Source organism: Amblyomma americanum, chromosome 10 (genome assembly GCF_052857255.1).
Source record: "Amblyomma americanum isolate KBUSLIRL-KWMA chromosome 10, ASM5285725v1, whole genome shotgun sequence".
Classification (NCBI taxonomy): Eukaryota; Metazoa; Arthropoda; class Arachnida; order Ixodida; family Ixodidae; genus Amblyomma; species Amblyomma americanum.
The window spans coordinates 101,934,096-101,959,149 of record NC_135506.1 but is presented as its reverse complement, the minus strand read 5'-3'; the positions used below and the strand labels follow the sequence as shown (position 1 = coordinate 101,959,149).

Below are 25,054 nucleotides of genomic sequence, written 5' to 3'. Positions count from 1 at the left end.
AGATGTGCAGTTTATTAAAAGAACAAATCATCAAGCAAGCAGCTGCAGTTCACTGCAGTCTGAGTAAATTTGTGTCATGGAACTATAAATGTTGGGAGAAAGTAACGAAAGAGTAACAGCCTAGTTTTCTGTAATTGTTACGTTACTTTCCTGAGACTGTAATTCACCCCGGTATTCATATACATTTCTGATGGAGTCATTTCAATTGTACTCGGTTACTTATTTTCCATAAGGTGTTGAAGAATGATATATAACGGAGCTTTGTCAACTTTTAGTTTTCTTTCTAGCAATAGTAGTAGCAATTTGTAATACATGTAAGAATTAGCAGGAACAGAATCCGAAAACAGGCTTTTCCGCACAAGTGCGTGCACTTGCTCATTTCTAACTTATACGCAATATTTCAAATAACTTATATTAAAGCACGCTTGCACCACCTTCATAGAGGCGAGAAGCGCAGAGCTTATGTACATTCGGCATATTTCCTACCGCACACTTTTTTTCAGTATTCAGCCGTCAAGAAAACAGGCGACTTTTAATGCTGACAGTTAACCAAGGAATTTTATTACATATGCGCAGAAGCAAGCACCCGGCCGGGAAGGGCCACCGCACGTGCACAACAGGCGTACCTAAAACCGGTAGTATGTCTCCGGTATGCTAAATCCCTCCACCAAGAAAGCACACGCGGGGGGCACGCGGAATCCGGAACGAAAAGTGGAAAAGAAAAAATCTGCCCACAAAAGGAGGAAAGGGTGAGGGGCGGGAAAGAAAGGGTGCAGAGGACGGGTGGGTTCGCTCATTCGCCCTTCCGCGAATACAGCGCTACCGGTCGTGTCACTGCCTAGTGCTGGAAGCTGCGGCAGGGCGCAGTTTGCACTTTGCGTCTCTGGACAGTGCCTGTCTAGCTATCTGCACCTATGGTGTGCAGTCGCCGAGCGAATAACGCGTCTCGATAGCCTGCCAACAGGCTAACTTTGCGATGACGCCATATCAGTCCTGGTAAGTACGGTCGAATAGTTTTTTTATTTTTTTTTTTTATTTATATTTATTTATTAGCTTGTATTTTGTAGAGGGCGGGTCGTGGTGGGGAATTACATACGCTCATGTTCACATTTAGTAAAACAACTCAATTGCGCCCTCGCCAGTTCATGGATCTTAGAATAGATATTAATTGTCATGGTACAAATTGTGCAATGCACCGTTGAATCTCTAGTAATAAGTTTTAGATACGAAGCAATTAGCTGTTTTCGACACAGTCGCCTTTCTTGAACTCTTGGCGGTGGGTGTACGTTGCAAAATGCATGCAACCTCAAGCATGAGTGCAGCTAATGGGGTTTTTAGCTTCAGAGGGTGAGTCGTACTTTCTTTCAGAACCTTGATGATTGCTCTGAGTGGTTGAAGTTTAATAATTGATTAAACTGGAGTATAAACCTTTTTTATGATGAGGCACAAAGCCATATTTCATCATTTTTTTTCCAGATACAGCTGAGTGGCGCGGTCAGGATTTTCTCTTCTTTTTAATGCAGAAAAAGGGCCTGTTTTTTTTACCCGAACTCGAGCATTAGCTCTCTGCTGCTATGGCTCTGCTTAACCTTCACCGGCAAACATTTTTCTATCGCTATTTCAAGTCATTTAATCCTCACGAGAGTTGACAACTTGCAAAATAGACCATTTGCAGAAATGTGTAAGTCAGCTTCTCCGCAAGGCTTGTTTTCCAACCAAAAGGACTCGTTCCCGGACGACACTCTGCATTTTTTCGTGGAAACGAAAAGAGTGAAGTTCCCTCTTCTTAGTAAACTCAGGAATGTCGCCAGTTTACTTCAAAGTGGCCTGGAGAGAGCCATCAAGAGTACAATTGTACTCATGCAGTCAACCTTCGGTAGCACTGCAGTAGAGGCTAGGCAGGGAATAGAAGGCAATGGGCCTTTGTTCCTGTGCGCCGGAAGTAGTGAGCTACCTCACGCTTAACTTTCTAAAACTTTTCTACTGAACAACACCGTCGCGCTAACTTCCTTCCCTTCCCCCTCCCCCGCGCACTCCTAGCCAGAACAAGGAACAACCCACTCCCCACTGCTCTGTGACGAATGACGGTATCCCTCCTTTTTCTGCCTGCGCTCTGTTGCAGGCAGTGGGCGGTCATCCGGAGTTTTCATTCGCTCGAAGAATGTGAGTGTCCTCTGGGTTCGAGACATTTACCACCGTCTTCGTTATCACTCCATGTTCTTGCCACGAGAGGGGAGATGGGTTAGTCGGTCCCGAAATAAATTAAGGGGAATCCACCCTTTTTCTGAAAATGCGAGACTGCTGTCTGTAAACGAGTACTTTTGGTCGGAAGGCGTCCTTTTGAAGAAGCTGACTTATATAATATTGCAAGTTGTTGCAGAAAGAAACGCACTATCTCAGTGCACATACGCTTTTGTTGCGCGCAGGCGGCAAAAATTCAGTCACAATTTTGCTAGCTAGCGCCAAAAGCATAACTGGACAACAGCTGAACAAGAGCTCACTTCAGGTCATTTTTGTTTGTAAAAAATGTTCCATGGTCATACACTGACTCTAACTAGATGGTAGCACCACTACATGCACGATAGCAACGGGGTGAGTGAAGACGCCCTGCTTATCATTTTACAAGCGTCAAATATACTGCGGTACGGTTTCTTATGTCTTGCATATTTCAGCTGCAAAATCGGGCCCCTTTGAATCAACGCCGAAAGAACGCTGTAATTAAAAAAAACTAGGCCATTTACGGAAGTGGGAGCTGCGCTCTATACTTCCACTGCATGTGAGATATGTGTACTGCACACCAAATGTAGGAGCCTTCTAGTTTGGTCTAGCTGGTGGGGCATGCATGTTCTTCAATCAGTATCATGATTTGGTATCCAGAGCTCGTGTTGTTCATTCTTTTACTTATTTCTTGGCCTGTACAGCATGCTCGCTTGGAAAACACCACACATACGCCTTCGCGCTTCAGACCAAATTGTCGCAGATTAAATTTTGATCTTATAATTACAATTTATGCGTTAAATGTGTGTACTGCCCGTCATGTTTCAAGGATTTCTTTTTGTCACACAGGTTCGCTTGGAGAATGGATGCCATCATGACGTTGACAGAAGACTGCTGAGTTATGTTGCTATTTTAAATTCAGTAAGAAATAAACCCTTTCGTGCATACTGGTGTACAATCACTGGAATCCGAAACTGCACTCTGAAGTGCAGCACGGCAAGCCACAATCTTATCGCACTAACACGAACATAACCGGGAATGTGGAAGAGAAAAACATCTGTGAACTCGATGGCAGTGAGGTGCTTATCATGCCATTTCAGCAAGCAGCTTTGTTCTGTAGGTGTATTGTAATGCTGCTTTTGGTTTCGATGTGTATCATACATTAGAGTAGATGCACCATTACCGACACCTACAAAGTGAAGTGGTTTTCTTTACAGGCCCAAAAACGATTTTACTTACTTTAATAACAATGGATGCCTAGTATCACGGCGAACGTGCCTGCGCCTTACATTCCAGAAGTTGTAACAATGCACTTTAATATGGGATACATTCCTCTGGACGGTAACGGTACCCATCCAAAAGAGACGTAAGGATGCACCTAAAAGAGCAAAACATACGCACTTTCAGAGCAATGTTATGCCCACTGACGTGGTGCAAAGTTGCACCATAGAAGCGTTGTAAAAAACTCATTAGGTAACTATAGCCCCTGCGAGGGTAAGCTTACGCTTACGTTACCCTTCCTAACATGGCGTAAAGGTGCACCTAAAACAGGAACCGATATGCTCTTGCAGAGCAATTTTACGCCCATTGATAAGGTGCAAAGTTGCTCTGTAGGAGGGTTGTAGTAAGCTCATTAGACAGGATTAACTGTAGCCCTTGCAAGTATAAGTTTGCACCCTTGGATTGAGCATAAGCTTATTCCGAGTGGGCGCAAACATGCACCAGAAAGTGAAGCATATGTTTACACTTTCATGGCTTAAGCGTTAGTCTTTCTGAGGAGGGGTAAAGTTAGTCATCAAGGGGTTATACTTACACTTGGCCAGACGAAATAACATTACCCCGATAACAGCCTAAACATTACACTGTGCGCACTTAGTCCCCCGACGAAGGTGTAACGTTACACCAAAAGGGGGTCGCCACAGCGTCAGTGGATTTACCCCCTCAAAGGACTAAGACCACTCCTTTTTTTCTTAGAGTGTGAATCCCTGGCCACTCCTCGATCCCCGTTAAAGAGCGCGTTCATGCGCTGGCCCGAGAACTCACCTCCCGGACTGCGGACGATCAGGCACCCATTCCTGCACAAGAGGCCCCATCGGTCCTTTATATATATCATCAAATCACCACATTCTACAAACACTCAGCCGCATGACATTATCGCCACCCCACAGTACCTTGCCTGCTTTATCCAGCGCCACATGGCGACAATTGCAGACCGGCTGCTTTATTTCACCCTACCGTCTTTCATCCTTTCACCCGACCTTTCCTCCTCATTGCAGCACCTCTGGCGTGCCTAGATCCACACTTTTTCACTACCTTTATTTCCGCTGCCCCATCTCAGGTGCTTCAGTATCGGTGACAGATGCCGCGGCTAGAAAAATCTTCGCCTTCTTTTTCTTATTACTTTGAACGAAAACCACTTACTACTACTACTACTTTTTGAAATGCCTTTCCCCACAGGCAGTACTCTCCATCCCGAATCCCACTCATTACTCCTGGGAGGTTGTTTTACGGACCGCTCAGCCCGCCGCCAGAAATGACTGGTGGATCGGACATTATGAGAAGCACAAGCTCGTGTACTGCTCGACCAGTAGGGAACCACTCTGGAAGATTATTTTTTGTCTAATAAAACATATCTTCATCCATCCAACCGCTCAGCCACCGCGGCGGGTAAATTGGGTTTTGAAGAAAGGAAATGAGGCAATAACTGTTTCACTTCTCGGTGGACCCCTGAACCGCGCCATAAGCGATAAGGCGGGTGTAAGAAGGAATGAAGGAAGACGTGCCGTAGTGGAGGGCGCGGTAATATTTTCAGTAACCTGGAGATCTTTAACATGCAATGAATTCGCTCAGAACGCGTGCGCTTTTGAGTTTCGGCTTCTTTGAAACGCGGCCGCAGCGGCCGAGTTAGCACCCAGGAACTCCGGCTTAGTAGCCGAGCGCCGTAACAACTGATTTTTGTTAATTCGTCCATTCATGCCTCAAGAATTCGCGAAAAAAGACTACCCGCCGCGGTGGCTCAGTGGTTATGGCGCTCGGCTACACTGATCCCGTGTTCCGGGGTACGAACCCAACCGCGGCGGCAACGTTTCCAGTCGAAACTCAAAGGCGCCCGTGTGCTGTGTGGTGTTAGTGCAGGTTAAAGGTCCCCAGGTGGTTGAAATTATTACGGAGACCTCCATTACGCACTTCTATGCTCCTTTCTTCTCCTTTTATCCGTTTCCTTACGGCGCGGTTCAGGTCTCCATCAATATTTGGATCAGATACTGCGCCATTTCTTTTGCCCAAAAACCAAGGTTCACCCGCCGCGGTGGCTCAGCGGTTAGGGCGCTCGGCTACTGATCCGGAGTTCCCGGGTTCGAACCCGACCGCGGCGGCTGGGTTTTTATGGCAGCGAAATGCTAAGGCGCCCGTGTGCTGCACGATGTCATCGCATGTTAAAGATACCCAGGTGGTCGAAATTATTCCGGAGCCCTCCACTACGGCACCCCTCTCTTCCTTTCTTCTTTGACTTTCTCCTTTATCCCTTCTCTTACTGCACGGTTCAGGTGTCCAACGATAAATGAGACAGATACTGCGCCATTTACATTACGCAGAGAGAGAGAGAAAAAAAAACATTTATTAGCACCCGTCAAAAGGATAATGGGGACCTGTGGCGCCGCTCGGTCCCAGCCATGTCCTCCCCCTCAGCCGTCGACCAGGATCTCTTGGATCTTGGCAGCGACAAGGGCGAGACGCATGACTTCTCGTTGTTGATTTTCGTCCTCGTTGTGATGCAGTGATTCCCCAGACTCATCTGTTCTGTCAAGTTGTCCAAAGCTCGGACATGTCCATATCATACGAATCATGTCCGCTATGCCGTCGCAACGTGTGCCCCTGGGGCTGAATATCTCAGGCTGCCACTTGCTATAAAGCTGAGGGTTAGGGAATACTCCGGTTTGAAGCTTGCGCCAAACAACCTGTTCGTTTTTGGTTAGCTGCTTACTTGCTTTTGAAAGTACCGCTCGGCCTAATTTGTAATAGTTTATGATTTCCTGATGCGTGTTAAAATCGTCATCGAACTGTAGGAGCTCCTCAACGCGCGATGGGGACGGGGTTGTGCACAAGACACCACTGGGATCCCGGAAAGTTGCTAATCCTCGGGCCAATGCGTGCGCTTTCTTGTTTCCCCTCAACCCTCGGTGCGCAGTTGTCCAAACGAGCGCTACCTGTTCAACCGGTGGTGGACTAGCGGCCAACACACGTGCTGCTGTAGCTGAAATGAAGCCCGCGTCAAAGTTTCTACTGATTTAGAGTCACTGGCAATAATTTTAACCTGTTGTTGAGTTAGAGCAAGCGCAATGGCCCAACTCTTCCACCTCCTTTACTGTCGAGTGTCTGGTGCTGCAGCACGCTACCGGGCCTCCGTTTTCCCTAGTGGCTGCCGAAATGCGCCCTGTACTGTTTGTGCATTGTGCGGCATCCGTATACAAGACATCCTGTCTGCTCTGAAAGCGGGCTTGCAACGCTACTGCTCTTTCCTTCCCCCGGCTCTCATGGCAGATGGAATGCATGTTTTTAGGGAGTGGAGGTATCTTTAATTTGTCGCTAACCTGTCTAGGAACCGGGTCCGTACGCCTCGAGCACGCTCGAGGCTCGTGGCCCAGTTTCTCCAGAATGCTGCGATCAGTACGATTGCGCAGAAGACTAATATTGCGAGGTCCTTGCAGCCTCAATGAGCTCTTCGAGGGTATTCGAAACCCCTAGACTCAAAATCTTGTTTGTTGGCGCACAGGGTGGTAAACCTAGTGCTGTTTTTATCCCTTTACGGATTAGAACATCCAGTTTGTCCTTATCAGCCTGGTAAAGCCGCAAATAAGGCGCCACGTAGACTATCCTGCTGATTATAAAATATTGCACTAGCTTAAGGAGGTTAGCTTCTTTCATGCCCGCATGTTTGTTAGCGATTCGTTTTAGGAGTCGGCAAGTTTGACTGGTGCTAGCCTCTAGTTTCTTAATCGTTTCCGAGTTCCTGCCGTTCGCCTGAATTCGTAATCCTAGAGCCCTAATGCTTTCCACCGCTGGAATTACGTTACCGTTGACCCTTAGTGTGATTCCCGCGTTATAGGGTCCGTCCTGCTTTATGCGCCGACGCTGTGGCGATCGCATGGGCGCGAGAAATGACGCTTTCAATTTCTCGGCCGAGCACCTGAGACCGATTGGTTCTAAGTATTTTTCTGTTGCATCTATAGCTCTTTGAAGCGTAAGTTCAATTTGGCTGTCACTGACCCTGCACATCCACAGAGTCAGGTCATCTGCGTACAACGTATGGTTCAGCCCTGGAATTTCGTCCAGTTGTGCGTGGAGGCCAAGCATGGCGATATTAAACAGAGTCGCGGACAACACCAATCCCTACGGGGTGCCCTTGCTGCCCAGTCGAATACCCGTAATTGTGTTACCCCCATGCTTTTAAATAGCGTTCTGTTTGTAAGGAAATCGCGTATATAGTTGTAGGTACGAACACCCACGTCTAACGCAGCCAGACCCTCCAGAATTGCTGAGTGCTTTACGTTGTCGAAAGCTTTCAACACGTCTAGACCAACGATCGCCCTGGTGTCTAGCGTTGGATTTTCTATTATCTGTTCTTTTAGCTGCAGCATGACATAACATGCCGACAAATGCGGTCAAAATCCAATCATGGTATTTGGATATATACTCTTGTCCTCTAAACATCGGTTCAGCCGGGTCTGAATCACATGTTCCACCAGTTTGCCCACGCATGACGTGAGCGAAATGGGACGCAGGTGCTCAAAACCCAGCTGTTTTCCCGGCTTCGGGAGGAACACAAAGTTCGCGTCCTTCAATGCTGCCGGCAGTCGACCGGCTTCCCAAAACTCCTGCATGAAGGCAGCGAGATGTCGGATCGACGTGTCGTCCAGATTTCTTAGAATGCGGTTGCTGACCTTGTCCGGACCCTCGGCAGTCCTGGTTCTCAATCTGTTTATTTCTGCCCGCACCTCGGCAACCGTTATCGGTTTATCGAAGTCCGGGTTTTCCTTCCCCCCGTAATCTGGTAGCGGCTCAGCTGTACCCGTCGCGCAGCTCAAGTACCGGTCCCGGACTTGATATATGAGCGTATCCGTGGTCCCGTCAAATGTATGTACTAGCCGGTGAAATTGTCTGGCCTCCAGTTTGGACTTGTCCGGATCTAGAAGATGCCGAAGCAAGTGCCACGTACCTGCCTTCCCGATGTTCTAGTCCAGTTTGTCGCAAATGTTAAAGTTTTGCCTTGTTAAAAGGAGCGTGTACTCTTCGATTTCCTTGTAAGCACGGCCAACTGTCTTCGCAAGTTCCGGTTCCCCCTCTTGTGCCCTATTCGCGTTTCAAGATCCTTCTTCTTGCGCCAGAGACGGACCATGTGACGATCTACTCCCTTGAATTCTTCGTCAACCTATACGTCCACTGTTGCCTCGCGGACCGACTGAAGGACATTTTTACTCCAGTCATCAATGTTGCTTATGCCTTCCTCCTGCCCCGTGCGGCCGTTTCGGAACGCCTCCCAGTTCACCGATGCCACCTTCTTGGTGCGGGCAACCGGTGGTCCGTTGTCGACTACAATTTCGATAATTTTATGATCGCTACCCAAGTTTTCGTCCGTGTTGCACCAGGTGGCAGAGATGCAGCCTCATGTTAGAGTTAAGTCCGGGAACGTGTCTGTTGAAACACTGTTTCCTTCCCGGGTAGGTCTTAGGGGATCTGTTAGAAGCACTAGGCCATTCTGCTGAATACTAGTCCATAGTTCGCGCCCTTTTACTTGCGTGTACTTATACCCCCATTCCGGGTGATGCGCGTTAAAGTCCCCGACTATAAAAAGGGGCCCTCCCTTCGTGATCACGCGCGTTTCCGCGAAGAGCTCATCTAAGCCGCAAGGACTTTTTTGGCGTGGCGGGCTTTACACATTTAGAATGAACAGACTATTGAGTTTCCGCTTCTTGCGGGATTATCTCAATCAGAATATGGTCTAGATTTGTAGCCCCGGCATCATGCTGCAACACCGTTATATTCCTTTCGACGAGAGTGACTGCTCGTGTGTTGTCACCTCGTCCTACGTACGATCTGTAACTCGCCAGCTTGGCGTGCTTACCGCACTCCTGCAACGCGATTACTTCGGGTTTGTCACTGCTAATCAAAAAAGTCTGGAGTACCGCGCGTTTGCGACCGAAGCCACTACAGTTACTCTGCCAAACAGTACGTCTACAGTGACGCAGAGAAATTTTGAAGGTTAATTTCCTGATATACTCATTGAATTCTCTCGTCTCTGATAGCCATATCGGCGCGCATCTTTTCCATAGCAGCCCTCAGGTGCTCCAAAGCGGCCATAACTTGCTGTTGAAAAATCTGATCATCCTGTTCCTTTTTTACCGAGTCGTCTTTCTAATCCTTGTATGCGGTTTTCAGGATCCTCCTCTGAACCTCTCTTCTTTTTTCTTGCTGGAGGATTTTTCCTGGGGAGCTCTGGCTGTTCCTTCCGCGGCAGCTCCACCGGCTGCGTTTCATCATTCATCGGCTGCGAAGTCCTATCGCCATAACCTGTTCCTGCAGCGCCTTAACTTGCGCTTGTAATATTCGGTTGTGGTCTTTGAGAGCCTTGACTTCATCTGAGTCATGAGAGACACTACTTACACAATCCACTATTGAAGCCTGCTGCTGCTGCTGCTGCTGCTGCTGCTGCTGCCGCTGCTGCCGCTGCCGCCGCCGCCACCGCCGCCGCCGCCGCCGCTGCAGCTGCTGCTGCTGCTGCTGCCGCCGCCGCCGCCGCCGCCGCCGCTGCTGCTGCTGCTGCTGCTGCTGCCGCTGCTGCCGCTGCCGCTGCCGCTGCTGCTGCTGCTGCAGCTGCTGCCGCTGCCGCTGCCGCTGCTGCCGCTGCCGCCGCCGCCGCCGCCGCCGCCGCCGCTGCAGCTGCTGCTGCTGCTGGTGATGCTGCTGCTGCTGCTGCAGCTGCTGCTGCTGCTGCTGCTGCCGCCGCTGCTGCTGCCGCTGCCGCTGCTGCTGCTGCTGCTGCTGCTGCCGCTGCTGCTGCCGCTGCCGCTGCCGCTGCTGCCGCTGCCGCCGCCGCCGCCGCCGCCGCCGCCGCCGCCGCCGCCGCTGCAGCTGCTGCTGCTGCTGCTGCTGCTGCCGCCGCTGCTGCCGCTGCCGCTGCTGCTGCTGCTGCTGCTGCTGCTGCCGCTGCCGCTGCCGCTGCTGCCGCTGCCGCCGCCGCCGCCGCTGCAGCTGCTGCTGCTGCTGCTGCTGCTGCCGCCGCCCTTACAAAAATGGACTTCGAGTTTCTTTTGAACATGTATAGAGAGCGTAATGATTCTAAAGGATCTCTATAGGGACTCGCTGTCTATTGAGCCAGCTCATTAAGCAGTCTATGTATTCTGTAATGAGACCTAACTATAAAGTTCAGCTGTGTTCACAGTCCATAAAGATTCTATTAAATTGGCTCAATAAGACTTTATAATGAGTCAACCTTATAGAACTTGTTTTGTGCCTTCACTATAAGAAGTCGCTCCTTTCGAAGTCAAAAGAGCCTCTATAGACATAGCTCAGTAAGACATCATAATGAGTCAGAAATTACAGAGCTTGTTTCGTGTATTCTCTATAAAAACTCGCTCCATTTGCAATCAAAACAGATTCTATCGAACTGGCCCAGTAAGACTTCCTAATGTGCCAGATTTTATAGAGCTTGTTTTGTGACCTCGCTATACGAACTCGCTCAGTTCGAAGTCAAAAGGGGCTCTATAGAAATAGCTCAGGAAGACTTCATACTTAGTCAAAATCTATACAGCTTATGTCGTGCATTTCCTATAAAAACTCGCTCTATTTGCAGTCAAAACAGATTCTATACAACTGGCCCCGTAAGACTTCATAATGTCCCAGATTTTATAGAGCTCGTTTTGTGACTTCGTTATACGAACTCGCTCACTTCGAAGTCAAAAGGGGCTCTATAAAAATAGCTCAGTAAGACTTCATGCCTAGTCAAAATCTATAGAGCTTATGTCGTGCATAATATGTTATAGGCCTTCATGCCTTCGCTATGTAGACTCACTTCTACGACTACGATACGCATGTTATAGACAGTGTAATAAATGCATTAATTACGAATCATAATCAGCCCTTTTGCGTATGAATTTTATTGATTCCCTTAACGCGCTCCATACATGTGTAATACTGATGCCATAGGCAGAGAATATCTTGAGCTGTCCAGTTGCTATGCCTCCAATAGCGCGTGTACGTGTATGCGACAGCATGCGTTCCGAATTAACTTTCCGACAGGAACAGCAGGTGTCGAGGAGAGGTGTGACTCGTCCTCTGCTCTCTTCCTCCATGTTTTTGCACTTTCCCTTTGCACTTTCGTGACTGCGATGCTTGAAATCGGAATGCGACTCCCCCCATAAAAAAATATTTGTGATTTATTCCTGCGCTTTATCGTTGGCCAGTCAAATGATCTTTGTGCTAGCGGATGCAGCTGGCATGTTAGCTGCTTCAATGCCCCCCCCCCTTCATGGTACATCCAACAGACACGGAAGAATGTTGATCCCTCCGTGGGGACACTTCCCTCTTCTTACATTCATGATTTGCGGCCACTGACCCGGAAGCGTTCCACACGAGGGCTTAAAAAGCCAAGCTGTGCCTTGCCCATAGTCACACGATGAAGAAACGTGTTTTTTTTTTCCAAAAAATAACTTGATTGGTGTCAGTCATCTTTCTCCTAAATTCCTCTCTTTGTTCGTGCCTTTTTCCAGGGCACACATTCCTGGCGTGTTTGCGGCGGGTATGCCCTGCACGAACTGGTGTTCCTCTAAGAACGGCATTTTTTTCAACAGTTGACGCATCGGACTGCAGGGCAACAGTTCGATGCAGTGCTAGAATTTTTTACGCGGCCGTGGTCCCCGCACGCATCGACTTAAAATGAGAACACGCGGTGGTTTTCAAGCGTCCTTGAGTTTGAGTGCAGTGCTGACAATTAACTTCTGATTTGATCATTTGCTGTTGTAGTTGATTGACAGTGGGTTTGCATACATGCATGAAATTGCAGTCTTGTAGATATTTTAATGCAGGCAAAAATGAAATGCCGAGGATGCACATTCCATTCGTTTTAACTCGAGCTGCATGCGTGTATATATGTACAAATTGAACTCTCAATGTACACGTCACCGACAATCCGGGCGCAGCACGCTGCACACACAGTGAACGTACTGCGATTGACATCCACATTCCACAGCCCAGCTTGAGTGAATGGACCTTTAAACAGTATCGAGCCTTAGGCCGCCAGTCGCAACTACAGATTTGCCCTCTGGAAAAGGAATGCGACGGGGTGTCGCTATTATGAACCCTTTCACAATACTCTTTGGATTTTAAAGATTTGTTAAAAACAGTGCTAGCTTCTTCTAGCCATGTGTGCGATCTGTCCAACCTGTGGACACGCCTGTCGCGCAGTACATCGCTTCGGCGGTGAGCCTCCCCTGGGCTAAAGGAGGCTGCCGCGTGTTCTCGCTCGAGGTCGGTGTGTGCGTGGCCTACTTGCCTACGTGCGCTTAGGAGAGGCTAGCACTGCACATACTTATATTGTTCTGCAGTATGTCGCGTCTGGCTTAGAAAATGTCGTTCGCAGAAGAATACAGGCGCAGCGAACTCGGTCGCAATTTAAGATGGTATACGCTCTTCTAATTTGCGAACGAGGTAGTTATGCGCATCTGCAGGGCATCGCAGGAAAAATGCCCATTATTAACAACAGAAAAAAGTTCAATTTCGTCAATTTCATGTATACGTAGTCTCTGCATGCTCTTGTTGCACAAATACCGTGAGAATTGGTTAGGCGGTATGTAGGGTTTAACGTGCCAAAGCGGCACGTGAGCTGCGAAAAACGCCTTACGGGGGAATCGGATTAATTACGACCACCCGGTATTGTTTAACGTGCAGCCCCCTTCAAAAGTGTATACAGCCCAATGGGTTTGTTTCTAAGCGGTTTAGCGTGGCTGCCTAGCATATCGAGCACTCCATACCTTGGGAGGATTGAGGACGCAAAGCCATTCATTCCTCTTTAGAGTGATTGCGGTCGCTGAGGATGCATTACGAGGCACGCTGGAGGCTTCACAAACAAACTCCTTGCGCTGTATACTTTTGACAGGGGGTGTATGTACACCGATGGCGTACAGGAGATCGCCGCCGTCATTTTGTGCTTTCCCTCCATCGAATCAAGAGCGGGCGCGCGCCTAGGCCAGGATTCGATACTGATCGAGTTCAATACACGAATGCACTAACCGCTGAATCACAGCGGGCATAACAACTAGAGCGTATAGCAACAAGAACTGAGACCGAAAAAAGACACCACAAACACTATAGCGTTTGTGGTCTGTTTCTAGGCCTGTTCTTGCTGTTAGGTGCTATAGTTATGCTCTGTATGCCATAAGCTTGCTCTAGCCCAGCTCTGCTTTAATTATGCCGCACTGACAGGTACGAACAAAATCAATCGCGACTGCTGGTGGGTTGTCAAAAATCCTTGCTTTCTAATCCGTTATCTTTCAGGAATAAACTGATTACAGTAGTAATTTCTCATTGATGAACACCACAAATTAAAACGAAAACAAGCCCTTATCCTTTCCTTAGTTCCGGGGTCAGTTCCTTCGTATGCACGTTTTGCTGTGGTGGCTTTAAGTGTTGGACCGCGTCAGACATTGTTAGCAAGCACACACGTTTCAGAATTCACGCGGGTTGCTTGATCGCTCTAATCATGAGGCGTACAAACGTCCCGTTTCCAAAGTGCGCCAACGTATCGCTGAATGTCCAAAAACCTCCCGGTGCCGGAAAGTTCGTCTTCAGCAACAAGGAATTCCATACGCACATGTACTTAAGGGCGGACGTGGTTGCCGCGGAGCACCTATTTCAATCTTTTCGCAGCTATTTTTTTTTTTCGACTCTCTTCTGCCTCCACGCTGCAGTAATCGGGCCCCAGTTTGAGATAGCCATTTTCTCGGACAAAGGTGAAAATGTAGTCGTTTTAATGGTTTACTTTAAAATTAAGCAACCTCATGCATGAGATTGCCAGCTGGAGGATTCACAGCATGTTTCGTATAAGACTATGACATATTTGCCCTTTGGACCCTCCAACTGGCACGACTATATGAAGCCTTTGCGGTATATACTGCGCCAATAGATTGTTGTGCCGTGCACTATATGAATAAATATTTAATTAACGGCACATTTTGTGACCTGTCTGTCATACTTTAAAAACTTTTCACATATGGCGTAAAAAGGTTTACATCTTAGCGTGATCAAACAGACCGATCGACGCGCAGGTGTTCCATAGTATTAAATCATGTCCGGAACCTTGGTTCCGGACTTGCTTTTATAATACCGTGGAACACAATGATGGCGTGATCAGTGACCACATTTTCACCTCCGCTTGCGTAACATTTCACTAAAGGCTAAGGGGAAAAAATATGCTGGCTGCTTGCATGGGGAACCAATATATCACGTACGTCACGTTCACGTAGTTTTTATTGCGAAAGCACTATTAATTCCGATGGGTAAACTCCGAGCAAGATCTAGCGGTGTTTGTGGGTTTGTGCCAACCAAAATGAATAAATAAAAATAGATCAAAGAAATATTGACTGGGATGCTTAAGAGCTGAACATTTCCGCTTTGAGGCTGTCAACAGGCGCAGACTGAGCAGCATGATTTTTCTTGGACCCCGAATATGGCATGAGATTCCCAATGCTTATTCTAAGACAAGATTTTTGGTGATACTTGCGCCGTTGCTGCACATATATTCTTATGCGCTGTTTGCACACTTGGACCCTGTAGGTAACGTACCGGAAGCGGAAGAACCATAAAAAAAATTACTGACGATTTAGCAATGGTTAGGCGAAATGAAATATAGGCGCGCTTAGTGTACGTTGTGCTTATTTGGGGCCTTGTTTTAGCGCACTAAAACTGGAGGGGACACTCATACTCCGCATAAGGGCATAAAACGATAGACTTAACAGGTTTTCATGCAAAACATACCGGATGCGGGGACTGCATACTGTAACTTACGGTATTTGCTTTCCCGGGCACTATGAGTACCGATTGCCTCGATAAGAGCATTCAGAGTACGCAAGGTACGCACTCGTGATTTTTAAAGAACGAGGAAAGACTCGCAGTACTTCTCTTTTTGTTGTGCACCTCACGGGAAGATATTTCGGCACCTCAACCGAGAATTGCTTAATTTCGGCAGCATTTTCCTTGCTACAAATAAACTTAGTATACTGTAGTCAGCAACATGACTGGTGCTTGTAAAGCCTGTGTAAAAAATTGAACATCTAAAGGTAGCGGTCATGGCAAAAATTGATAATCGAAACCGAAAGTGAGCAGAAAGAGCAAAAAATATTGTAAAAAGCAAATAAACATCAAACGTTAGTTACTTTTAAAAACTCAGTTTTTTTGTTTGAATAGTAAAGAATAATTTATGAAATATAAGTCAACTTAAAATATTTTTTTCACAGAGGCTACATTCCACCATCGGCCTTGCCAGTGGCTTTGTCGCCTTGTGTAGCCACTAGCCAATACAAGCCAGATAATTTGACAAAAAGCGCGTGCATGGTGCTCGTCACGTCAGATTTAGGCGTGTGCGTCTCTGTCTTAGCCTCTTTAGAAGTTTGCCATGGAGCATATTCTGATCAAGTGGACACAAGAAGAGAAGTGGGACGTATATCCGATACGTGCTATGGTCAATACGGCCGTCGGCTTCCGCCTGCTGACGGAGCCCGGCGCCATCGATGATGTGCGCGGCACAATAGAATTGTTCACGTGGAAGGACAGTGAACCACCTGCTCCCGCAGAGGTCCTGGATATTGGTAAGTGGTGACGAATTTCCTCATGTTAGCAGTTTTTGAATTATTCTGCTTCTTGTCAGTATTTACTGTTCTATTTGTTCCAGGCAAAGCGCGCGTACTGGAGACGAAGCGCGCGCGCCTGGCTTCAGCTGGGTTAAGGGACGAAGGCGACGTCATGACCGAGTCGCTTGAATGCAGCCCTAATGAAGAGGTTAGTGGCATGGTGCACTGCCCAGAATTTAGGAATTGTGCCGATGGCTGTCATCGTATCGAGTAGAGCGTTGAGAAAGTTTGGGCTATTGAGGCACTTAGTCGCGCCGCATTGTTTTTATGGCGCTGTTTTGCGAAGGACGTAAAAAGTGGTACTTGCGTTGAAATATTCAGTGCTGTTTTATCTGGACTGTGCACGCGATGCATACCGAATGTGCACGTGATTTCATTGAGAAGTGCCCATGCGTGCACATTTGCAGGCAGTGCATGGGACGGTCGTGGTATGAATGGTTGATATGGTATATGGAGTTTCAATCATTCCAGAGGGACATGGGCATTGAGGAACGCCGTAGTGGAGAGCTCCGGCTTAAGTTTGACTTAATGGGGTTCTTTAACGTGCAGTGATATCGCTCAGTACGCGGGCGCCTTGTGTTTCACCTCCATCGAAATGCAGCCTCTGTGGATAGGATTGAACCCGGGTTCAAGAGAAGGCTTAATCGGGCTGGTTGTTGCATGTTGATGGTAATCGGCTGAACAGTGCTAACAGGCAGGGCATAAGAGATAAACACATACACAAGCACTGACTGGCAACCAAATGATTTATTGCGTTTGATATTTGATGCTTTTTGTTTAGCTTGCTTATATTGCAGGATTCCCTCCCGCAGTAAATCATTTGGTTCCTAGTCAGCGCTTGTGTCTATGTTGTTCTCTTGCGTCCTGTTTGTGCTCTTCAATCAGTTTCCATGAACCCAGGTCCTCAGGCTTGGCATCTGAGCGCCTTAACCACTGAGGCACCCTGGCAGGATGCATGGCATTATCGTGATATTCGGTGTGTTCTCTTCATATCATTGCCGGCATGACAAGCAGTACACCTCATCTTTCTGACTAGCCCTCTAGTCTGTGATAACTGAAGTGCCGATGTGATGTTATACCTGCACGGCTGCACGCCAGTGCATACCACCGATAACATGTGTTTTTGTTAAGTTGGAGGCCAGCTCGCAACAGGTATTCGAATTGAGTGCCGGTATGTTTCACTCAGACCTCTGTGGATTCAGCGTTTGCGAATTTGCGTTCAGAGGCGCATCTTCGTTTCATTTTTCAGTGCGTTTCATTTTCTACTGCTGCACATTAGCAGCCTTAAGTGCCGTTTGAATTTTTTTCACCTCTACATAGTACCGACTATGTGTGATTTAATTGCCTCATTAATATATCTTGCAAGATGCCATTTTGCGCACAGTGCAATACATGTGGTGTCCACAACAATAAATTACAAAAAGCCAATTGCCTAAGCTAACAGCCTCCATTTGCCAATAAGGACACCAGCCCACCATTACTTTTTTGATATCTTTATTGTAATATTTTAGATCTCCCTCGCCCTTATGTAAAGCCCCAACCTGAAGGACTTTAAGGGTGAATAAATGATGAATGATAAAGTTTATAATAGCCTCTGGAAATCGAGCGAAAGAAAATGCAAAAGATATAAAAGATACAGGAATCTGTCTTGCCTTTCACGCATGTGTAGCTACAGGTGCACTGCTTGCTTTCTTGATTACACATTAACGTGTCAGCGTTAAGGCTCTCATGCAGCAAGGAACCCGGCGGCATCCGAGAAAATGCGGATTGCTTGAAAAGGTAGTTGTGGTGTCATGTGGAGCGACAGATTTTAAGAGATGAAAACATTGCATAAATTGTGAATATAAGGTCGCAACATGACTTAAGTGCCATTATGACACATATGAGTCATTAATTGCACTCAACATAAAATTAAGGTGACGGGAAACAGACCCTTGTATCCAGAGTCGGACACTTTACCCTTAGGCCACTGAGGCATGTTTGTTCAACTTGGTTGAAGGGAGGCCTTTTGTGCCATGTCCAAAAGTGTCAGTGCCTGCAGATAGGACCTTAGGCCATTGGAGGCAGCCGTTAATGCTATCGTGCCATACGCTTAAGGTGGAACCTAAGTGTCGTCCAATTTTTTTTCATTTGCAGTTTTGTTCTCAATGTGAGAACATGCGCAGGGAGTTGGATGTCGTAAAAAGGCGAAACGAAGATCTGGAGGCTGCCCATGGTATGTCAGATCATCACGGTGCTGTTAAGGGCTGTTATAACCTTTATTAGTGTAGCTTGAGTTTGACCTGGTTGTATAATGGGCTTGATAGCTTATCTCCAATATACCTACTTTTGAAGCGTCATCTGTTTTGCTTGGTGTGCTGCTTTGTTGAAGCTTATTCTTAGTTTTGTATGCTGTGAAATGGCTGTTTTCTTACTGTTAACTTGCATGTAACTCTAATGTACAGCTGCTAGTATTAGAGAGAGAGTTACAAATCTGCTCTTTTAGCAGGCACACTAAAAAATTATAACCATGTAGCTGATTCATGTCGTTTTGTAGTAGGGCACCATAGTAGACAAACAAAATTGTTATACTGTATAAAACAGCTGGCAGAATGTAGTGTTATGCTGTCACTACAGTTTTTTTTTATAATTTGGTAAACTGCTCTTTCAGAGTCTCAAAAGGTTCTGAAAAAGCTAAAAAAAATGCTTGATGACATGAAGAGCATTGATGCCATCAGTGCAGTGCGGCCGTGCCCCCAGGTAAGGCCTTTCCCTTACAAATTTTGACATCTTCTGGATGGGAACAGGGTTTTAACATGCACACTTGTGTAAGGGCTGCTTTCCTGAACTTAACAGGCAATAATTTAAAAAAAAAACTCTGGAAAGAGCTATTGCTTTCCACTTGTGTATGGTTTTCCTCGCGCGGCATGATTCATAGGATGATACCGAACTTAACAGCTGCATGCAACATGTGGTATGCCCAAACAGACAATATATCATTTCATTTAGTCTTCACCTAGAAATGCTATTAGGTGGAGTCTTTGCCACCATGCAGCAATATCTTTGTGCTTTTGAACTTATCTTCTGTGATATGTGTTGGCCTTGCGAAAGATAAAAATGTGAACATAATGTTTACATCTGACGCGAAGGCCAGGGTAATTTGCACCCATGCTGGCAGAAGTGTCTCCTGCAGCAACATGCTTGCTATCGGTGCATCAGGCAGTGGTGGTCTGCTAGCATGCCGCTCGCTTGGGGTCTCTTTTCCTGGCATGCCTTGCATGCTTCACATCAGTGCCACTGTGGAAGGTGCTCTGAAGCTAACGGCCCCTTATCATGAATAGGCTAATCTTGTAACCAATTTCCCAAGAACAGATTTGCCTCATATTAAAATGACTTGCAATGTACATTAATACAACCTTTGGCAGCGAAGCTAGTGGGTATGTGTTCCAGGAGAGAGCCACCTTGCACTGGTGGCTGTAGGCTACATGCACTAAGTGTAGTTTCAAAGCGTCATTCGAACCACTGCAGTCAAACTTCAATATAACTAACACAGATATTACGTATTGTTGGCTATATTGAACTATTCCTAGATATTTTGAACAAACACAGGCAATTCTTGCTTCATATATTGAATCCAGTTTGCCATATTAACTTATGTATTGAACTGTTAAGCACCTAGCTATGCCCGCTTCGATGACTGGTGGCAGACTTTGCGTTACTAAATGAGTGACTGGGGGTGCCAGTGCGCCAAGCGACACAGTTCACGCTTTGTTTTGCACTTTTTAATAGTACCACGGAAGCTTAGCGACTGCAACGGTTGGTAGCCTGGAGGTTAGCACCCTTTTGCGGCTCTCGAACCCATCAGTAGTGTCCCACAACTAGCGGCATGGCCGTTTGTAGCCTTCCAGTAGCCATCTCATCTTCATGTCAACTGTCATGGAAGTGGCGAACACTGCGATAGCTTTTATTCTGTCATCCCAATTTTCACCCGACACTGCTGTAATTCGGGGATGCCGCCCTAACTGGTGTTTCGCCTGCCACCACCCCACGCTGGCAATGCTTTGTTAAGAAGCCAGCCTAATTGGCATTGGCACGGTTTGAGACAGTGCTAGAGCTTCGGGAAAGGTCTCTCCCAGTTGCCATCCTTGCAGTGATGCATTGCACTTCTCCTGCATGAGTTCTTTGCAGATTTTGTATTTCAGATGTATTGAACTATTTAACAACTTTTATCTGTTCATGTAATGAAGTTTGATTGTATTATGGTCCATAGAAGTTGTATTATGGTCCATAGAAATCTCATTGCTTTTCACGTGTGATTCTGCCTTAATTCTTATTTCAAGTAAATTTGATGTCCTACCAGTCTTTTTTAATGCAGGCAGTTCTCCGCAGCCGTCCAGATTTTGTGTGTTTGTGAATTCTTATTGCGAAATAATGCATGGAAATTAGACTGCTGTTGAAAGCAACATTTAGCTTTAGTTTATGTTAGCAGCATGCCATGCAGTTGCACTAGTCTGTTACAGAAGTTGCAAATGCTATGCATAATTTCTTTCCTATAATGAACAACTGCTAGGTGTCAGATATTCTTAGTTCTTTGGTAACAATGCCATGCATATTGGAGATCTTGGCTGTGTAATCAAAAAGATGTAATGAACAGTGCTTACCATTCAAGGAAAGCCACTGTGCAGTTCTGCTGTGTGTTGCTAATTTGCACATGCATTGCCGCAAAGTGACAGCCGTTCTAGGGAAGGCTGGACAGAAGTCTGAACAGAAAGCCGTACTGCACGTCACAAACAGTCTTCAAAGGGTCAGAGCAGATAATTTAGGTCCACTATCCAAATCGTCAGTTTTCGACGCGATTGTGATGTCTACTTAACGCGCAGGGGCAGGAGCATTCGCATGCCTCGTCTAAAGCCGCCACTTCGACGCTGAAAAGCCTAGCTGCGCGCCGTCTCCAAGTAATTCTTGCAGAAAAAAATGAGCGCTTTTATAATGCGCATAAAAGAACATTTATTTCTAAAAGCCAAACTAGGGGGCTCATTTATGTGCAAATGCATCACTTGTGTGAGATTTTCAATTATAGGACGGTTTCGCGCAGTCTGCTGAAAGTTAGAGGTTCTACTGTATGCGCCAACTGTGTAACAACTGAAAGCACGCGTGATCACCTTCTAGCTGACATGGTGATCTGTTTGAGCTCGGGCCATAGGAGTCATATTGACTAGGAATTTTTTTTAAACAGAACAGCGCGTAGTTTGACAGGAACACGACACAGATGAGCGCTGACTTTTAACTGACGTTTATTGCTTGGAACGGGGCATATATACAGTTCCAACCAAAAAGAAGAAAACAAAACAACCATTCATACAAGCCGCTCTGAACACAGGAGATAACTAGGATCATCATACCCCCCCCGCTAAAAATGCAAGTTCTTTGGAACAAATCGATAAGGAGGGGCTGCTGACGCAGGCGTCTTTTGACCAGGCGATGTGCGCTGCTTAAATTATTTCATGTGTTAGTCACGTGACACTAGTGTCAGTGTCAATCTATTCTCAGTAATTTGGGCAAAGACAGAAAAAGAGAGCAGGCACATTCTATGACGCGGAAGGAAAAAGAAAAAAAACCACTGTTGTGCCTTGCATTCATCATTTCTCCCACAGACTAAAAAAGATAGCAAATAGAGTACTTGTAAAAGTCATTTTTTTCGGCTCCGGATAAGCTTGGGAAGATGTGCAAAATGGTTAACACTGATTTCATTCCCAGAGAGTGCGACATCAAGCATGAAAATCAATTCATATGCTGCGAAGAAGGTGTAGTTTATGCCATTCCCTTGTCATGTGGCAAGCTTTATGTGGGTCAGACGGGGAGATGCCTCAATGAACGCTTGAAGGAGCACAATAACAATGTGCATAATACTGTAAAAGAGCATCTCGGCATCCACTGTAGAGACTGTGACAGCAAAACATGCACCCCTGACTTCACTCGCACACAAGTTTTAAGCAAGCATAGTAACCAACTAACACGTGAAATAATTCAAGGAGCGCACATCGCCTGGTCAAAAGACGCCTGCGTCAGCAGCCCCTCCTTATCGACTTGTTCCAAAGAACTGGAATTTTTAGCAGGGGGAAATGATTATCCTAGTTATCTCCTGTGTTCAGTGCCGCATGTATGAATGACTGAATCTATGAATGGTTGTATTGTTTTCTTCTTTTTGGTTGGATCTGTGTCGTGTCTCCCTTCGTGTCCCTGTCAAACTACGCGCTGTTTTGTTTAAAATGACTTACCAACTCGCCCAAGCATCCATCTTAATGATTGACTAGGAAAGCTGCAGTCTTGTAAGGGAGATGAGTGGGGATGAGAGGAATAGGGAGTATTTACTGATGTCCTAGTGGCCGCCATTTTGGTTTACATAAAGCACGGGCAGAGGCAGCTTGGCATGCCTAACTGTGTAGTCAAGCGTTACACTGAAATCCATCTGGTTAGGCATGGCGATGCAATGAAATGAAGTAGGAGTCGCTGACTATAGTCGAAAAGGAGAAAAAACATCGCGAAACCAGTGTGGCTTTCTTGTGCACAGTGAGCAGGACAAGAGCAGTGGCAAATTTATAACCGATGAATGTGATGTAAACATGGGGCATAAATGGTTTTCATGGGGCCGGCGTTCTTGTTTGAAGTCGGTTGCACCTTCTAAATGAATAGCGATTTCATCAGAAGGCACATCCCCAGGTTCCTTTTTCTATATGAGATAGAAGAATTGCCCCGCGCAGTCTGACGGCCACTGCTGTGTGCATGGCCTGCATCCCTGTCAGTAAGCTGCAGAATCAACTAATGAACTGACCAAGACCGACTACAGATGAAGTTTCCAGGAGTTATCTACAAGATACCCTGCCTGAACTGTAATCATGCTTACAGCAGTGAGACAGGAAAGTTCTCAAGACTCATAAAGGAGCATCAAAGTGATGGGACAAATGACAGGCATGCCACAAATGCATTGGCGCGCCACGCACATGGCACTGGCCACCAGATTGACTGGGGCAATGCCTGTATCTTATCCAGAGAAAGGAGCCTGACGATGTGCCTTCTGCTTGAATCCCTATTCATCCAGACGACGCAAGCAACAAGAATGCCGGCCCCATTCCAAACATCTATGCCATAAGTTTCACATTCTTCAGTTATGTGTTCTCCACCATTCTTGTCCTGATCATTATGAACAAGAAACCCTTATGGGTTTTGAAATGTCTTTCTTTCTTTTCGACTATGGTATGTGACTGCTACTTAATTTTATTCCCGACTGTCGTATTGCCACCTGCAGCCTGCAGCACTGAACCTATGTGCTGTACATAATGGCACCCACAATGTTACATGAATACTTTCCGCCTGCTTTTTATCACTTATTGATTCTATTTTTAATATTTTCATGTCTCACATCTTGTATATGGGGTGGTTCAATGAACACCCAAAAATTTTCATAGTCTTTTTGGGGTAAAAATACGGTTTTTGCGGAATACCAGTGTCGGCGGACACCATAAAACCGGTGAATCTTCTTAAGTAGTAAGCTAGTTAACTAATTTTTAATAATTATCTTTTTAAGTAGTACTTAGGCACTTAGTTGCAATTAGAGATTTCTAGCTGGTCGTTAGTAATAGCCATATCAGTTTTTAGAATTATGAAAACACTATTACCTTGGGTGCTGTGGCTGGACGAAATTTGACTTTTTCAGCTAGTTGCATGCACTGGAGGGGTTGTTTTGCCTGCATGCTTCCCAAAGCATGTTTTTGCACGATGATATTTGTTACCCACAGTGCCAGGACAATCGTGTTTTCGAAATTCTAAAAGCTGGTACAGCTTTACTAGCAGCCTATCAGAAATTGGTTAGCCAACTTATTATTTAAGACAATTCACAGGCTTTCCGATGTCTGAAAACACTAGTAATATTATACAGCAGAAAGTCTTATTTTTGCTCCAAAACGCCTTCTTTCGAAAATTTTTTATAGTCTGTACTGAAGCACCTGGTATAGCAAATGTAACTTGTGTGCATCAGCTTGCATTTTGTAGATTGCCTTTTCATGGCGCTAAGTTATACGTTTCATTTCCAGATCGACATTGGGGGCGGTGTTCTGATAGAAGAGACAGCCCTTGAAAAGCTGCGCAGCAGCTGCCCAGGAGCCCCTGCGAAATTCGCAAGGGGGCTGATGCGGCAGCTGTTTACAGCTGATGAGTTGAGAGGAAAGTCGTTATTTGGGCGGAAGTCGAATTCCCACCCTGACGCATCCTTGAGGGAGGCCTTGGACCCTGTAAGAGTGAACGCCATCATCGGTACGTCACTTTTTTTCCTACCATCCGGATTCACCACTTGAACATTTATTAGAACTGCTTTTCTTTCATAGCCTCTACTTCTGTGCACGTATGTGAAGTCAGCAACATGCATTTTACTGCACATTGCTGAGCTTGAGTGTGCTTGGGTATCAGTTTACCTTAGCTCTCTTTTTAACTACTGGAAATTGAAGGGTTTGCTGTATTCCAGATGCCCAGAGAGTTTTTATTGCATTCACTGCATTGTGGGTAGTCAATTAATCACATTGTGTATTCATCTTATGCAGCTTTCAAAACTGAGACATGCAATGAATCAGTGCCAGAGCTCTGATTTTTAAGTGTGCCCATCAAAACAATGCGTGCCAATTAGCTATTGCTACTCTTGGCAGCTCACAGATGATGGCTTCACCAGTGGCTGACTTGCAGGTCATGCCATATGCAAGAAAATTTGACAGCGGCCTATGAAGAGTTTTGCACAGTCTGTTTTCTTTTTGTTTTTGTACAAGGAGACGATATAGCATAGCTAGGCAAAATGCAAATTAGGTGCACTACCACTTCGGTATTTATTTTTGTTTCTCCTCAAGGTTCGGCTCTCATGGTCAAGCAGGCTTCAGGCAAAGATCGATGAAATGAGACTCAAGCTTAGGGGTATG

General features: G+C 46.2%; 1 protein-coding gene across 1 annotated transcript in view; it reads left to right on the top strand.

Moving 5' to 3' along the window:
• Positions 1-15,896: 15,896 nt before the first annotated feature.
• LOC144106531 (uncharacterized) overlaps positions 15,897-25,054 on the top strand; it is a 10,760-nt gene continuing 1,602 nt past the window's right edge. The window contains exons 1-5 of the mRNA XM_077639378.1: positions 15,897-16,073; positions 16,157-16,263; positions 18,252-18,330; positions 18,766-18,854; positions 24,185-24,404. Coding sequence (XP_077495504.1) covers positions 15,944-16,073; positions 16,157-16,263; positions 18,252-18,330; positions 18,766-18,854; positions 24,185-24,404 — 625 coding nt within the window. The 5' untranslated portion in view covers positions 15,897-15,943. The remainder of the gene's footprint in view (positions 16,074-16,156; positions 16,264-18,251; positions 18,331-18,765; positions 18,855-24,184; positions 24,405-25,054) is intronic.